At 37.8% G+C, this 18,751-nt stretch overlaps 1 protein-coding gene across 1 annotated transcript; it reads right to left on the bottom strand.

The window, feature by feature from the left end:
• Window positions 1-5,802: 5,802 nt before the first annotated feature.
• Window positions 5,803-7,758, bottom strand: LOC120265608 (flavonoid 3',5'-hydroxylase 1-like). The gene is given in 5 exon segments (XM_039273554.1): window positions 5,803-6,168; window positions 6,171-6,214; window positions 6,217-6,309; window positions 6,312-6,525; window positions 6,864-7,758. Coding segments are annotated over 5 exon segments (1,506 nt in total). The 5' UTR covers window positions 7,746-7,758; the 3' UTR covers window positions 5,803-5,895.
• Between the last annotated feature and the right edge of the window lie 10,993 nt (window positions 7,759-18,751).

The raw sequence follows: 18,751 nt of genomic DNA on the forward strand, positions 1-18,751 counted from the left end.
AGCATGTCGGGAAAGAGCAGGATTGGTAGAACCTCCCAAATGGTGCTGAGGGGGAGAATTGTTGGGGTCCAGCCCATTTGTTGGGTTGGATGAATAATTGGGCTCCAAGCCCATGATGAAAAAAAAAATGAAGCTAGGTCAATAGTGGAGAAGATGGAGGTCAAAGAGGTAACTTTACAAGGTGAAATTTTTTCTCATTCCTTGATAATGAGAATAGGTTATGCTTTGGAGGGGGGTTCATCCTGAGAAAGAGAGAGAGGGAAGACAAAGAGGGAGAAAAGGGAGAGAGGGCTAGGGCAAGGAGATCGGACGGCCAAACCTTGCCGGATCTCACTCAAATTCCGGGAGAAGAATCCTTGCAAGAAGCACTACCTATTGATTTGGTTTGATCCTTCTATTTCCCCCTACTTGTTGTTTGTTAGCCATCTTGATGATGATGATGATGTTTATCAATGAGAACTCTTCTCTCATGAATGCCTTTGTCCTTGGGCTTGTAAACCTCTAGTTAGCTAGAGAAGATCCATTGTAATTCATTATTGACCTAGTGGATACATGTTTAAGAGGCTCTAAGGAGTCCCGTGGTTTTTCTCTCGATTTGTAGGGTTTTCACGCTAAAAATCGTTGTCTTGAATCTTTGTTTGCTTGTTCATCTCATTCTGACAAGATTTAAGGTTTGATGGTGTTTTTGAGCTTGTTTTGGAGCCTTGAAGATTTTGTAGAACATTTGGGAAGATTTTGAAGCCTCAAAGGATCTTATTCAAGGTTTTTTTCGATTCACGCTGGGCAGACGCCGGGCAGCAGCAAAGCCCTGCTTTGTGAACCGCAGTGGATTACCAGTGAACTGCGCGGGCCGCACGCGGGCGGCGTAGAATTGCTAGTGAAGTTCGCGGGCCGCACACCGTGCGCGAGTGAACAGCAACCGTGCTACAGTAACAGTGAACATTACTGTTGCTACGATAACTTCCGCAGTTTTTCACTGTTTCTAAATACCGTCCAAATCCCAACATATATATATATATATATATTATAAGTTCAACGTGTTACACTATTTTAATAAACTTTAGTTTTTTACATTTACACTATGACATTAAATTTAATTATCACACTATTGATTTTCTTTTTCTTTACCAAGAAATGCAACGCTTGAAAGTGTATCATTTTTTTTTTTTTTACAAATGTGAACAACAGGCCTATGCTTTGGATCGGGATTGATCATTCACTCTCATCGCCTTTCATTTGGAGATGCAGTGGGCTCGGGGTTGCAAGCCCAAACTCACACCGGGGACCTTTTTAACTACCACATTGAAGCCAAGAGAATTTTAGTTCGAGAAATGAAAAATCCCCAACCATCACCTTATGTAAGTGCCCTGGGCTAGCCATGCCGCTAAGCTATGAGCTAGTTCGCAAATGTAGTATTTTCTATTATCATTATTATTATATAATGGCTTGCTAGTTAATCAATCTATTATTCATTTTGGATGTCATTAGGAATTTTATGAAACATCTTATTTGAAAAACCATAGATAAATCCCCCTTTTGGTGGCTTTTGTATTTTATCACTAGAGGGGGGCACGGGCCAAGATTTAGCCCGGTTTGGCTTAAAAAAATACACCAGATCAGTCAACATGGCATGGGTTTTTATAAAAAGACATCTTGCTCACAGGATTTGAATCCATGAGCTCAAAGTTAGAGAATAAAACTTATCATTTGAGCCACAATTCATTCTAAGTACATTATTGAAAAACACTATATATAGATATATAGATGGAGATCAAAAAAATTTTATTCAGAGACAACTAAAACTAAGGCAATACACTTTAACATGCATTTTTCTAAAATTATTTTATATACTCTCTCTCTATATATATTAATTTATAAGAAAATCAAGAAGTCAAATAATAAATAAAAAAACTATATAAATCAATTTGTAAAATATCAAACTACTAAACAATAAATTTTCACAAATATTTTTTCTAAAATAATTATTATTTTTGTCAACCTCCTTTTGACCCATTAGCACCAAGTCACACTACACATGCATGCCCCTAACTTTCCTTAAATAGAGGCGCTCTTATTTGATATATATATATATATATATATCAGATTGTTTGTATCAATTTGTAAAAGAAAAAAACATTTTAAAAATTAGATATTATTTTAATTATATATATATATCAATTTGTAAAAAAAATATATTAAAAAAAAGGAAAAAGGTGGGGGCAAGGGCAGTAGCCCTTTTTCGCCCTTTTGGCTCAGCTTCTTAACATAAAAATGAATTTCAATGTCTTTGAATAATAGTTGGCACCGTATTCTTTTCAATAGTTATAAAATATAGGAAGCTTTGAAGTCAATGACTTTTTTGTTAATGACAACATGATGAGCACAATAATAATAACCTTTACATAGTGTTTGGATCCAAAAGTATAAGGAAAAGTAAGAGGGAATGGGAGGGAAAGTAAGTGAAAGGAAATGAGTGGTTGAACCCTTGTTTAGATAGTTAAATTTTATGGATGAAAAGAAAATGATGGTTGCTTGATAAACTTTGTACTGGTTAAGAAGGAGGGGAAAGGAAAGAAAAACATATAGAATAATATGATTTATCAATTATACCCTTACTATTAAATAAAAATTACTTATTTTTATTTAAACACATGTATTATCAATATCTGAAACAAATGCACTTTAAGTAGTATTTTTTTTAAAATATTGAGATTATTAATGTAGAATTGCGTGTATTATATGATTCCTTTCCGTATTAATTGTTATCATTGAGATTCATGAATAATTTAGGTTATCTATTTTTACCTCAAAACAAAAGAAATCCAAATTATTAAAGCTTTTCTATTTGGAATTGTGTCAGGTCTAATTCCTATTACTCTAGTAGGATCATTTGTAACTGCATATTTACAATATAGACGTAGTGATCAGTTGGGCCTTTAATTGAGTAGTATTTCTTTGTTTGATTGACCTAGAAAACACAAATAAGCAAATAAACAAATAAACAAACTAAAAAGAAATATATAATTATGAGGATCTGCGAAGGTGTGGCATAAACTCATTAAATCTATAATTTTTAATATTTTTTATAAGAAATTTTGTGCATTAACATGCGAAATAAAAACCCTAACATATGAGAATTACTCGATATTGACCATAAACAATTAAAAAGTATATAATAACAAAAACAATATAAAAATGAAATCTTAAAATGGATAAGTCTAGTGATATAGGAATGTTCAAGATAATATAGATGTGTGATCTACATCGATAAGTAGAGAGAGAAAAAAAAAAGCAAGGTCAAATAAATGCAAGATATGTTGAATTAACAACAATGATCAAATAAAGAGTTGAAAATAATACAAGAACCTTACCTTTTAGACAAGATGATTGGTGCCGGATGACCTTGATTACAATAAAATTAGATTAAAAAAAGTGGAAGAAAAATTTATAAATTATTATGTAATTAATTAAAAAATATAGGGCATTAAGGCCTTTTCAAAAAATATAAATTTTTGGGAGGTTCTCCCTTCCCCTGCACCCGAAATTGGGGGCCAAAAAAAGTGGGGTTTCGGAGGGTCAAAGTTAACCCTTCATGTTCCTTCATTAAATTAAAAAAAAAATTATTCAAACAAGGGAAGGCTAATTTTGACCCTTTGAAACCCTCCCTTTCTTTTATTTTCCCTCCTCAACTCCCAATCCAAACATAGTACTAGAGTTCAAGACCAAAGTCAAAGTCGAGAGCCACCCCGATTGCAATAAATAAATAAGTATATGATTACTTTGATTCAAAATAAGAGAACTACTTGATATTTAATTTCTCTCACACTCAACAATATATGTTGAAAAATTGATTTGATAGGTAAATAAATTAAATGCAACTTTTTTTAATCTTTTTTAAATTTATTTTTACTTGTCTCAAAATTTTTAAGTTATTATAACTTATTTTAAAATTTTTTATTTTTGGAATTAAAATTTTAAAAAATCGTTTTATAATTTCTTTATATTTATTTACAATTTACATCACTTCAAAAAAAAAATTATAGACAAGTTGGTGAAAGTGTTCATTTGCTATCCATGGTTTTTGGTTCAAATCCCATCCAAAACACTAACTTTTTAAAGTTTAACTCTTAAAAGAATATTTTAATTTAATAATAAAATATTATTTAAAATAAGTATAATAGAAAACTTAAAAACTCATCAGGCCCGAGGGGCTCGGATCGGACCCGATGGGTTCTGGGATGAGCTGGGTCGGGCTTGGATAAACTAGACACAGTAGGTCTACCGGGTCAACGAGGCTAGACGGGCTATCTTTGTAGTATTGGTCGGTTTCGAGTCTGGATTTGGGTGATTCGGACCCGGTGGAAAGAATCAATTTTAATATAAGATATATAATACAAAAAAAATCTATGGCAAACCTAAACCTAATCAACCAAGCCCGGTGGGTTTTTTTTGTGGCACGGGCCAGTTCTGGGTCTGGTTTTTGGTGATCCAGACCCGGCAAGAAAGAACCAATTTTATCCTAAGATATATGATAAAAAGATCTATTGCAAAATTAGATTGATAATTTCATGGAAACAATTTTTGTGAATTTAGGTTCATTATGTTTTCATTTTGTTTTCATATTCTGGTAAAGGTATTTTAGTTATTATATTTAATTGTTTAAAACTTAAGATAATCTAGATTAAAACATTATATTTAATTTGTTGTACCCCATTCTAATTTGCACCTTGGGCCTCTTTACATTTTTGTGCATATATTAGGGGTAAAATAGTCATTTAGCACTAGTGGCATTCTTGCATGCTTGCACAGTGGCTTAGCTATTTTACCAAAATAATAATAATAATAATAATAATTAAATAAAAATGACCTTGGACTGATAACAAATGGTCTTAGGCACATGACTTTTCTGTTCTCCTCCTCTATTAATATACTCCAATAGTCTATTAATATACTCCAATAGAGAAGATATCTTAGATCATGGAACAAAAACTTAAACCGGTATGAAAATATATTTAAAAAAATAAAATAAATATAAATAATATGGTTACAATTGTGGGGCTATGGTCATTGATATATTATTTTGGGCGTATGTGACAAGGTCTACTTGCCCTGCATGTTAACCCGTCTTACATGATAAATTTTTAGGGATCGTTAAGCCACCGTAACTAATACACTACTGTATTTATTTGTCCCTTTAATACCTTCTTGTGGGGCGGCGCTTGTTACCTTCATAAAAAAAAATAATATGAGAAAAATTGTCAATTAAATATAATTAGCAAATTGGCACCAATTAACTAATGGGATTTTCAAGTAGATAACAGGGAATATGTCTTAATTTCTGTTGTGGCTTTATAATTAGCTCTTGGGCTCAATCAAATAAGGATTGGATTTACCATAGCTTATCTAATAAGAAATAATCAAATATATGTAACTTAGGAGATTGCCTACCCTTGCATATATTTTTTTTTTAATTTTTATTCTCTCTCATTATTCTCATATTCAACTCTATTTTATTTTAGTAAATGACATTTATTTTTTTAAATAAAACAAAATAAAATATATTGTTTTGGCGGCTTAGTGGTGGTCTGTTTCGTGGTGTCTTTTGTTGTTGTGCCCCTCCTTGTGGCTTTTTTGTTGTTTCATGTTTTGTTCCCCTATGGCGGTGTGTGTCGATAATGGGAGACCTGTAGTTCTGTTTCCTCTTTCTGTTTCGTTTAATTGAAGTGGTTTATCAATCTTTTTAAATATATATATATATATATATATTAATATGTGATACATTCAAAGACATCAATATTTAACTTTACATATGGAACCATATATGATTATAAGCACGGTAGACATTTATTTATTACAACCACGTATATTTGGTTTTCTTGCTACCAAACCTTAATTTCATATATAAGCAGAGGGAGCCAAGCGAGGTGACACCATAGCCTTCAAAGGCACAGCCTTGGGTACCACCAATCCAAAGGATTCCTTCATATCAATCGTCTCCCCTGCGGGTAGTTGCCAATCAAACGCATGCATAAGAACACCTAGGAAGTATTGCACGAATATTATACCAGCTTGCTTTCCTGCACATATTCTTCTTCCAGCTCCAAAAGGTATCAGTTCAAAATCAGTACCATGTGGCTCTATGTTAGTAGCTTTCCCACCTGGAAGAAAACCTCCTCGGGATAGAATTCTAGTGGGAACTCCCATGTGTCTGGTCCCGACCAATGGCCCAAACATTAATAAGAAGACGAGTATTAGCAGGAATATGATATCCATTGACTTCACATGGTTGGGCAGAGAAATGAGGGAGACTAAGGGTGTGGATGGGTGTAACCTAAGTGCTTCTTTGCAAACAGCTTGGAGATAAGGTAGGTTCAGTATGTCAGATTCTTCAAGCATGCGTTCTCGGCCAATGATGGTGTCCAACTCTGATTGCAAGCGTTTGAGAATGATCGGGTTCTTTAACATCTCACTGATTGCCCATTCAACAATAACTGATGAGGTATCACTTCCGGCCGTGAACATGTCCTATCATGCATGTCATCAGTAATATTAGTTTTAACATTAAAGATGATAATAATATATATGCTAGATTATGTTAAGCAAGAGAAATTATTATATCCTATAAATTTACGATCAACCAAATTAATAACCTTTTTAACTATCGACTCATTCGAAGTGAATGAGAAGACAAGGAAGAGATAATCTTATATAATCCAAGAAAGACATCCAAGTCAACCTTTGACAATAAGTCATATATATTTATATATTAAAGTTCAATAATTGTACTTATTTCCGTAATCTACCTCTAAAATTATAACCAATGAGAAGCTTAATTGCATGGCATGAAAAGAATAGTGTCATACCGAGATGAGAGCCCTGATGTTGACATCAGACAACTTCTCTCCATCGTCGTCTCGGAGCTTGCTAGCCATGACAAGATCAATGAAATCCGGCGAGCACTGTCTCTCGGCAGCGGTTGCCTTGTGCTCGTCCAACAACCTTTTGATCATCTCGTCCAACCTCTCATGCACCCTCTTCATCTTGGCCTGTATTCCCTGCAAGTCCATCCACGCAATCGACGGCACGAAATCCCCAACGTTGAACAACCCTCCACCAGTCATCAAATCCTTCAAAGCAACCTTAAACTCACTCAAGTCTGAACCAGAGAGATCGAACACCCTCCTGCTCAACATTACCTGCCCAATAATGTTAGCCGTAGCACAGATGAGTGTTTCCGGCACGACAACGAGTTCGTTCCTTGAGCTGGACTCAAGCATGGTGCGCACCATGTGCGAGACCTCAGAGCATCGCACAGGCGCCCAGTCAGTGAGCGCCTTGTTACTGAGCATGTGAAGTGTGCTGAGCTTGCGCAGGAGCTTATACCTCGGCGTGTAGTTAGCGAACACCATGTTGTTGCCGTTGTAGGTGATGTCTTTGCCGCTGATGACATTGTTTGGTCTGTTTGCGTACTGGGCGTCGAAGGCTGTGAGGAACGCCCGCGCGGACGAGGGGGTTGAGGCTACCATAACGCTGCATGTACCCATCTTCAAGTACATGATCGGGCCATAACGTTTGGCTAGTTTGGCGAGCCCTACGTGTGGGGCTGGCCCGATCAACGGGAGCGCGCCGAGCAACGGGTAACCTCTTGGCCCTGGTGGCAGCCGGAGATTGGAGCCACGGTTAATCAAGAAGAAGCAAACAAGCAAGAAGATAGAGCTAAGTATAAGGATAAGGTTTATATCCATGGCTTTGTTTACTCTTTGCGGAAGCTTGTTAGCTATATATGTTTATATATATATATATATATATATAGATTAATGAATTGGTGACATGAACACTATTCATCGGGGGCAGATGTATATGTGTATAACTTTCAGGGGAAGCTAGACGAAAGATTTCATTAATGGAGTGTTGATTTTAAATGTTTCGCTGACCCTTTTGAGGGGAACAACAAAGAAAGAAGGCATTGAAAATGTACAATCTGGGAACTCACCAACCTCATTCTATCCTCCCTGTGCCAAGTGCCCACCTGTTATTAATTACTTGTAGATTTTTGTTCTAATTTGTAGGATAAAAGTTGAAAAGAGATTTGATGAATGTGAAGGCAAACAAAATAATTGAGTTTGATTGGAAATATACAAAAAAAAAATTTATATAAAATAAATAAATCTCCATTTATTAAAATAAAATAATTTTTAAAACAAAACAACAAAATAAGGACGAACAGGACCGGACCATTTCGATAATAATTCTTGTAAATCTTCAAATATACAAAAAAGTTATATAAATATATAAAATAATAAAAGTTTAATTAATATTTGGTGTTTCAGTATGTTTATGACCTAGTCAATATTATCAAAACCGTTACCAGACTAATTAAATTGGTTCTAGAAGCAATCTGGTTCTCTAATTGGACTAAATTATAAATTGAACCTAGTAAAAACCAGTGTGAACTAGTGATTTTAATTTTTAAGTGAAAAGATGATTGAACCAATGGTTGAATCAATGGTTAAACCATTGAACCAGTAATTGAACCGCCAGTCTCTTAGTAAACCCTTTTTAGATACATAAAAATACTATATTAAATTAAATTATTTAAAATATTTAAACTGATCCAATGCAATTAACTTTGAGCCGATAGATGACCCAACACGTTGATTAGTTCAATGTCTTCTCCGGTTCGGTATATAGGTAGCGCCACATTTTTTTTTTTAAAGCCAAACTATCGCTTGGGACATCATTAACCCATAGGCACTTTTATGTGTAAACGGAAGAAATGGTGAGCATTGGCATCAATATTCCGATAACTTTTAATGAAGTCTGCATGGATATGACATTATTCAACATGGTCCTCAATCATTTATATATTAATAATTGAATAGTGTTTAGTAGCCAATTAATCAAGACGTATCAATAGTATTGTACAATATGCATGGTAAATGTTGACAAGAGAATCCGTTCGTTTTTTTAAGATCAAGGTGCATCCTGGTCAACTAGATGAAAAAATCAAGATAATAATTATAAGGAAATGTGAGAAAAGAAAGCTGTCATTCATTAGGGTAATAGCCCAATAAATAGATATAAGAGTATATAAGAATATGTATAAACAGAGAGATATAAGATATATATTGATACAACGGTATACTTGAGACCGTTGATTCACGCACGAATACCCGATAACGAGTCTTCCAACACTTGTTGATCAACGATAACCAGGTTTGGAAAAGAGTAAAATCTTATTACTCAAGAAAATGATGATCACAAAATTAATTTTCTCTTGCCCGTAGGCTTACAATAAATAAGCAAAAATAGTAATAAGAAAGGAGATAATTTGAAAATTTACCAAAAATGGTAAATTCTCAAATATCAACAAAAAATAAAAGGTTTAACAAAATAAAGACTATTGCCACAAAAGGTTTACAAATCAAAGATTTCTAGCCTGATATATAATGAAATCAAATCTTTCCTAAAATGGCAAAATTGCTGTTTTCGAGGCCAAGATGATGGAATTCGGCCAAAAACTGCCATGACACATAAGCAAAGCTAGTAACTTGTGCTCGTTGACCAGTTTTCCTTTAAGTGAGACCCTTAAAAACCAAAAATCCATCGCTTCAAAAATTAGCAGAATACCCTTGTTAGGCCATGTCCCATTTGTCCAGAAAGACACTGGCTTGCTCCTCAATACACCCGCATCATTCTCCCATGGTTGAACAGAATTCGCCCTCGAATTCACCCTTGATTTAGAAGGCCCACACTAATCTGATGCTGAACATCATTTAATGGTGGTAGCTTATCCAGTAGCTCTTCAGGACATACGTCTTTGAATTCAGCTACAATTGGCTTCACAATCTTTGGGATTGCCTCTTCAATTGCACAACTACTTGCATCAATCACAAACTTGCATACCTTCCCAAGGATAGTACAGGTGGACTAGAGGATGTTAGATCGTCCCCAATCGTCTTCAATAGCCTTGGGTGTCAAGCAGGACCTTCGTACGACCAATGCTGTACCAACGTCACCCTCAACAATCTCCTCATTAAGGACATCTTCGTCAAATACAGGCGGAAGAATGTCTCCCGTATCCTCTTCTTCCTCGGCAAGCATAACTCTCTTCCCTGCCTTCCTATAATCCGCTTGGTGATGCTCCTTTTCTCCACAACTGAAACACTGAATGGTGTTATTAGTTCCTCTAGTCATGCTAGTTCCCGTGGAACGCTCAAAAGTAACTCCCCTTCGGGCCGGCCCACCCGTAGTAGAGGGAATTGAACGGCCTCCTCTAGGTGTCTCCCCAAAACTTAATGGGACTAAACGCCGCTGTTGCCGCTCAATAATCAAAGCTTGTTGATTGGCCACCGAGATGGAGACTGGGTCAAACAGGTTGACAGTCTCCTGGATCTGGGTCTCCAAGCCACCAATGTACCTTGTCATCAACTGATCTGTTGATTCTTGAACTTTGTTCCGAGCCAGCAACTAATAGACCTCCGTGGTGTACTCCTCCACGGCGTGAGTTCCTTGGCGTAGACTATGCAAACGACTGAAAATCATGTGCTGGCAATTGTGGAGTAAGAAATTGGAGCGCATGTGTTTCTTCATCTTCTCCCAAGAGTTGATCTTGTCCTTCCCCAACCTTCTACGGTTGAGCTTCAGTTGTTGCCACCAACCGGTTGCACGACCATGCAGCCGCGTCGCCACTAGCGCCACCCTTCTATCATCGAGGACCCCTTTGAACTCCAAGATCTCCTCGACAGTGGTCAGCCAGTCAAGGAACTCCTCAGCTTGTAGTCCACCATGGAATTCTGGAATATCGACCCGTATGCCAGATTCCCAACGCCTATCTTCATCGCGGTAGTGTCGATTGTCACCCCCACGATCTTGCCCTCCTTGTCACCCTACTAGGGCAATGTCAGCAAAGTAACCATTGTCTTCCTCAATGCTGCCTTCGCTTCCACTTTCGGTGGCATGCCCTTGATTGATGCTACCCATCATTTGGGTAATCCGTTCAGTCAGCTCCTCCATCATGCACTCCACCAGACGGTCTAAGAGACCGCCAACTCGCTGCTCAAATCTAGCATCGTCCTCACGGTCATAGATCTCCTCTATCTTTTGCGTAGGGCGACCCGCACCTCATCCTCGTGGTGATATGATCGATTCGGCTCTGGTACCAAACTGATGCAGTGGTATACTTGAGATCGTTGATTCGAGCACGAATACCTGATAACAAGCCTTCCAACACCTGTTGATCAACGATAACCAGGATTGGGAAAGAGTAAAATATTATTACTCAAGAAAATGATGATCACAAAACTGATTTTCTCTTGCCCGTAAGCTTACAATAAATAGGCGAAAATAGTAATAAGAAAGGAGATAATTTGAAAATTTATCAAAAATGGTAAATTCTCAAATATCAGCAAGAAATAAAAGATTTAACAAAATAAAGACTATTGCCACAAAAGGTTTACAAATCAGAGATTTCTAGCTTAATATATAATGAAATCAAATCTTTTCTAAAATGACAAAATTACTGTTTTCGAGGCCAAGATGATGGAATTCGGCCAAAAACTGCCATGACACATAAGCAAAGCTAATGACTTGTGCTCGTTGACCCCTTTTCCTTCAAGTGAGACCCTTAAAACCAAAAATCCACCGCTTGAAAAATTATCAAAATACCCTTGTTAGGCCATGTCCCATTTGTCCAGAAAGACACTGGCTTGCTCCTCAATATGCCCTGCATCATATATACATATACATTATACATAAAGGAATATTACTCTAACACGCCCCTCAAACTCACGGTGGGTCGTAAACTGAGAGTTTGTCAACTAAAAACTGAAATCGAGCTACAGTATGTGCCTTAGTGAAAAAATCAGCAAGCTGCTTTGAAGAGGTAACATACGGAAGAAGAATACTGCAAGCAAGATAATGATGATGAACAAAGTGAAGAGAGACCTCAAGATGCTTCATAAACTCATGAAACACAGGATTGACACCAATTTTGATGGTACTCTGGTTATCACAAAAGATAGGAGTGGGGCAAATGTGGAGACACCAAAGTCCATCAAAATCTGGCGCAACCAAGGAACTTCCATAGCAGTGGATGACATATAGCACCATACTCAGCGTCAGTAGTGGAAAGAGCAACATTGGATTGTTTCTTGCTTTTCTAGGAGATAAGTGGATCTCCAAGAAAAATGCAGAAAGTAGTAGTAGATCTCCGATCAGTAGCATCGCCTGCCCAATCAATGTCACAGTATGCATGCAACTCAATCGAGGACATGGCAAAAAAAGGTAGAGATTGAGTGATAGTGCCATGGAGGAAATGAAGAACTCGTAGAAGTGCAACATAATGAGTAAATCGAGGAGCACTAACAAACTGGCTAAGAACGTGACCAGCATATGCAATATCAAGCTGAGTGATGGTTAGATAAAAAAGAGCACCCATAAGTGCTCGATAGTGGCTAGGATTAGTCATTAACTCACCATCAAAAAAGGAGAGATGATGATGCAACTCAATAGGAGTAGAGGCAGTACCGAGATCAGTGACACCATCTTGTCGAAAAATATCAGAAATGTACTTTTGTTGAGATAACAAGTAACCTCGAAGAGAATAAGAGACCTTAAGACCAAAAAGTATGGAAGAGGTCCAAGGTCTTTCATCTGAAACTTGGTGTGTAATCATTGTTTCAGACAAAGAATAGTATTAGTATCATCACCAGAAATAACCATATTGTCAACATAAAGAAGAAGAATAGTGAGGCCTCGAGGAGCCTACCGAGTGAAAAGAGAATAATCATAAGAGCTCTCGGTGAAACCAAGAGCAAGAACTGCACTATAAAAATGCTCAAACCAGGAGCAGGAGCTTGTTTGAGCCCATAAATAGCCCGACAAACATGACAGACATGCTAAGGAGGATGAGAAAAACCAGGAGGAGTTATATAAACATCCTCAGAAAGATCCCTATGTAAGAAGGCATTGATCACATCCAACTGATGAAGTGTCTAGTGACAAGCGGATGCAATAGCAAAAAAAAGACGAACAGTAGTCAACTTGGCTACAGGAGCAAATGTCTCCTCATAGTCAATGCTATATTCTTGAGTAAAACCACGAGTAACAAGATGCGTCTTGTGGCACTCAATGCTACCATCAGCTTGGGTCTTGCCCCGATAGACCCACCGACAGCTGATAGGAATAACATCAAAAGGAAATGGAACAAGCTCCCATATATAGATACGCTGAAGGGCATCGAGTTCCTTTGTCATAACCTGTTGCAATGGGATAACTCATGACAAGACTGCGGCTCAAAATTGGAGTGAAAGTGCATACTGGGTAGGAGGACGATGAATGCTGTCTGGGTAACAACGGGATCCATTAGGAGCATCTTTAGGAGAGGGTGAGCTGGCGGGGTGAGGAGGCGAATCACTAGAACCATCAATGCACCCGAGGATAGAGGAATAGAAGAAGTATCAGTTGAGACTGGCGGATGAGGCACAAAACTGGTAATGATGGTGTACTAGAGGAAGACTGAAGAAAAGAAAGATTCAGAGAAGATGAAGAAAAGTAAGGTGTGCATTCAAGAAAGGCTACGTGACGGGAAATATGAAGACAGTGAGATAGATGATCATAGCAGTGATAGCCCTTGTGTTCAGACCTATAGTCGAGAAAAATGCACATGTTGGAATGAGGAGAGAGTTTGGTTCACTCAACATTAGGCAAATGGACAAAACAAGTGCAACCAAAAGTGCAAAGGTAACCATCAGAGGAAGTGACACCAGAAAAATGGGGGAAGAAGTTCTATTGATTTGATAGATTGAGGTAAGAATAACCTCATCCCAAAAAAATTTGAGGGGCAGTAGAAGAAAATAGAAGGGTAAAGTAGTTTCCAAGATGTGATGATGCTTACGCATAGCAACACTATTTTGAGTAGGTGTGTGAGGACATGATTGCTGAGCCAGAGTGCCATGAGTAGAGAGTAACTCTCGAAAACATGTAGAGAGATACTCACATGCCCCATCAGATCGAGCAAAAAACCTTAATGCGTTTACCGAACTAAGTATATATCACTTATGCAAATTGAGAATAAATGGCAAAAATCTCAGATCGGGAACGCAGCAGGTAAAGCCAGGTATAACGGGAGAAATCATCAATAAAGCTGATATAGTAGAAGAAACCACCAAGAGATGAGAGTGGGGTTGGGCCCCAAACATCCTAGTGAATAAGGTCAAAAGAAGATTCTGAAAGAGATTCACGGGAGGAGAAGGGAAGAAATGTATGCTTAGCTTGCTTACAACCTATACATGGAGGTAAAAAAGTAGTAGGAACAGAACCAAGACTGCCTGAAATAGTTAAGAGTTTCACGCGAGCACTAGATCAGTGACCAAGATAATTATGATAACGATCGAGAGAACACATAGATTCAATAATGGCAGAAGAATGAAGAGTTGGAAGATGATGATGGTCTTAATGATAAAGTCCACCAACTCTGCGCCCGGTTCCAATCCTTTTACCTGTAAGATTATCCTGCACAGAACAAATAAAACATGAAAATGTTACTGTAAGACCATGATCAGTAAGTTGACTAATTATAAGGTTGAGAGCTAAGCTAGGAACATAATAGTAATCGGGAATGTTAAATGAAGTGGACTGAATACAACCGCACTGTGTGATAGGGTGAAGGCTTCCATCAACAGTGCGAATGCTAGAAAGTGGGGAGGGGTAGATATAGAAACTAGGCTAGAGGCATCCGCAGTCGTATAATGAGTGGCACTAGAGTATAAAATCTAGGAGGAGGAAGACATACCAGAGACAGTAGACATAACCGAGGGAGTACTGGACTACATAGCATGCTGCATAACATGTATCTTCTCGGTAAGCTGAGCATCTTGAGAGAGTAGATCAACTGAAAAATCAGGAGCTAAGACTGAAGCATCATGGGAAGATGGAGAGATAACAGAAGAAGAATATAGAGGGCGAGACTGTTGCTCATGCTATTGCTAAAGCTTAGGACATTGATGCCTCATATGTCCAGAACACTTGCAGTAAGAATGTCTATAACTAGTATGAACAACAGAGGGGAGAGATGGTCTTCCTGTCTTAGGACATGTTGGAAACTAACATACATGCTCGTGGAGTCATTAATGAGAATGGAAGCTTTAGAGGTATTAAAATAATCTTAATCTACCCCACACATTGGACTCCAAATCCCCGCACCGCCAGAAGATTAGAAAGAAAATCCCAGTCTACTATATTGAATGCTTTGGCGAAGTCAACTTTGATAAGTAAAATTTGAAATTTGAATAATGTTTATTGCCAAATTGCACACACAAGAGGGAGGTGGAGACCTTCCTAATTTCCTTGAGAATTTCAATTTTAGCATTTTCATATTGGATGGAAGGAATGAGATTTCTGTTATATTTGCTGCTGGCGACAGCATAAAAAAATTTAGTATTTAAATCCTGATAAGTGCTTGTGTGATAAGAATACGAAGTGTTCTTTCCTTATGATAAGCATTACTTTTATCGGGGTTTAACGCTAATATGTGTGTATTTATGTTACTTTCATGCAGATAGGGTTGTGAGACCGAGTATTAGAGAAAGAAGCCAATGTGGATCGTAAATGCACCATTTGGAGGAAATCTTGAGAAGGGTCAAACGCGAAGACATAAGTCGGGTTTGAAATGCGGGAATGTGTGCCAACCTCCTCGTATTCAAGTTAGCACAACAATTTGGAGGGGCACAAGGGCAGTCACATTCAAGTATTCCGGCTTGTGTATGTATAGCAAGATCTCCACCAACATGTCCGTTATTGAAGAAGCAAAGCGATCTACGACGTAAACGTGTGCCCGTTTATGTTACCTCGATGAAACCATAGATTCGGGAGTGTTTCGGGCCGGTACTGTAGCAGAGCACTGTAGCAAAATATTACAGCAGGTACTGTTCACAGTGGGCCGAAGAAGGATGAAAACAGAGAATCCACACTGGCGTGTGAAAATTCCACACGCCCATGTGAAAAATCCACATGGGCACCTACATGGGCGTGTGGATTCCCGATTGCAACCCTATTTAAGGCCGATTTTAGCCCCGATTTCAGGATTCTTTTCTCCATCTTTTCCCTAACTTGAGAGAGGATAGCGGCTAGGGTTTGGAGAGGTATGGGCTAGGCATTTGGAGAGGTTCTACGGCTCCGATATCGCGCTCCATTTGGAAGAAAGTTAGTGGGAGAGCTTTCGTCGGCACCGATCCAGCATGGTGTATTCTAGGCCAGACAAAGGGACCTTTGGACGAGTAGAGGACTCTCTACAAGACCATCGCCACGACTATCGAGGGGGTTTTCTGTGGATTCTTTTCTTTTACACTTGATTTCATTGATTGTAATTAACTCCATGGAGAGCTAAACCCCCTAGTGGGTACTTGGGTATTTGGGAATTCTAGGATGTATTCATTTCATTGAACCTCTTTATTATGCTTTCAATTAATTGATGTTTTATTTGAGTTCCAATCTTGAATGCTTGATTGTTTAAATACTCCCTTAGAGTGACACTAGGGTTGAGAGTTCTTGTTGGTAACCCTTGTGAGTGAGTGATATACCACGAAAGTTAGACAAAGCTAGATTGGAAAGGGTTGAGAGGGTGAATCGAGAGGTAGCGGAGCGTCCCCTTTCTCCTCCGGTGTGATTTATTCTACCTCCATTTCCTCAAGTTCTTTACGGTCATAGTAGAGTGAATGGGCTAAAGGATGACCTTCCACTGGGGATAGTTGCGGGTGCAACGGAGTGAAGCGTTGAAGTGATTTTAGCATCTAGGGCTTAATTGTGGCTAGGGACCTTCCACATGGACCAAAGGGTTAGGTCTGCATCTAGGAAGAGGATATATCACTTGGAATCCCTAGAACTCATTGCAATTCTATATGAGTGCGAGGTTAAGAGGTTATTCAATTTCTCCTCCGGGACATGTATAGAGTTAGGCATGGTTGACCTTAGATTTGGGACCATGTATTTAAGGATCTCCACGACTCATTATTGCATCAGTTAGAAAGTATAATAGAGGGTTCTTGCACTTGAAACGATTGTCCTAGGCGGAACAATATCCTGGTATCCCATTTATATCGATTGCCTTACCTTCTCCTTTACTTGTGCTCTCTTTCTTGTTCTTTTACTTTTGTTATTTCGCATCTTTTCACACATATCACTATTCATCTTTCACTTAGTTAACAAATAATTTAAGTGTTTTTATTCCCTACTCCCTGTGGATACGATACCCCACTCATTTGGGATTTTATTACTTCGACAAACCCGTGCACTTACGGGACATACGCAAGGGGCGTTGTCAAATCCATTTCTCAACGCATGTCAAACATGAATGTTGTCTCCAATATAATTCTTCCTAATGCAAAACAAAGCTAGAAGCTAAGCTCAAATTTGATTCCTATGCTTACTCCTCAGGAGTGAGATTGTGAGATTTCCTAGTTATGTCTAAACTCTCTAATTTGTGTAGGATAGATAATTTCAAAAGTTTAATAGAACTTAAACTAGATCTAGTAGACTAGTACCGCAACCTTTCCACAACCCTAGAAAGGAAAGTTATTCCACCATTCTTGAATTAGCTCACTAAGGCCCAACTGGGCACCATGCAATTTCAATTTTGAAAGAACAAGGTCTTGAAAAGTGATTAAACAAGACTAAGCAAATTGGAGTATTACTAAAACTGAATCTTGGAAGGTAAGATTAATAAACCTTCATAAATCTATCTAACTTATCCAAAATGTACTATCTGTTAGTCTAAGTGCAACTAAGACTATAGACCATTGGTTTAACAAGATTCAAGTCATTAATGAGGTTTTGAGTGTTATGAATATCATACAAACTTTTGGTGCCACTATTCTTGTCCTAAGTTGAAAACATGGAACTAAAGTCTCCACAAATCACCCAAGGAAGAATTCTACCCTTGTTTCTAACTCGAATCTCACCCTAGAACTTTGATTTTAGATGTCTGGATTTTAGACCGTAGAGCAAGGTGTAAAGCCATCTGCCATTGTACTGTAGATCTTAGTGAATTCCATAGTCAAATGGAAATGACATGAGTAGATTAAGCTTTATTTGAGTAAGGAGTTGTTCCACCCAATGATCATTCTCCCTGAAAAGCTTTAGAAGGGCTTATGCCTTATATAGTCTAATTGAGCATCCCTTATGGCCGTACAAGTTAATTGCTTACCATTAATCAATTTGGATTCCTAGATACAACAGATATTTGCATGTTGGAAGTCTATGAAATCCCTAACTAGATACTGTTTAGATAGCTTGCCTAGTCCTCTGACATTCCGAGAGATGACATTTAAGCAAAAAGAGCACTAAGATATTAGGAGGCCTCCATTGTGTCTCCATAGAGGATGACTCACTTAGTCTATACTTAGTGAACCCTCAAAAAGAAAATCACTTTTATGGTTAAATGTGTCATCGAGGTCTATGTCACATACAATATTGTATTTATTTAGTTGAATATTAGAACAAGTAAAAATTAAGAGTGGATCGGTAGAAGTGCCTTCTGGGATTGAACAGAAGATTCTTTGTTCATTGAAAAGCGGGGTGGATGAGATAGATACCATACTTCCACATTCCATTTGGAGGGCCTTTTTTGATGCTCACTTCTACGAGAGGGCTTTGTAGTATTCTTAACTAGCGGAGAGGAACTAAAAAAGGCATTCAACCCATATATGCTGGATTTTTTTTTTTTTTTAACAAATGCGGGCAATCAACATAACAA

This window comes from Dioscorea cayenensis, chromosome 7, assembly GCF_009730915.1.
Source record: "Dioscorea cayenensis subsp. rotundata cultivar TDr96_F1 chromosome 7, TDr96_F1_v2_PseudoChromosome.rev07_lg8_w22 25.fasta, whole genome shotgun sequence".
Lineage (NCBI taxonomy): Eukaryota > Viridiplantae > Streptophyta > Magnoliopsida > Dioscoreales > Dioscoreaceae > Dioscorea > Dioscorea cayenensis.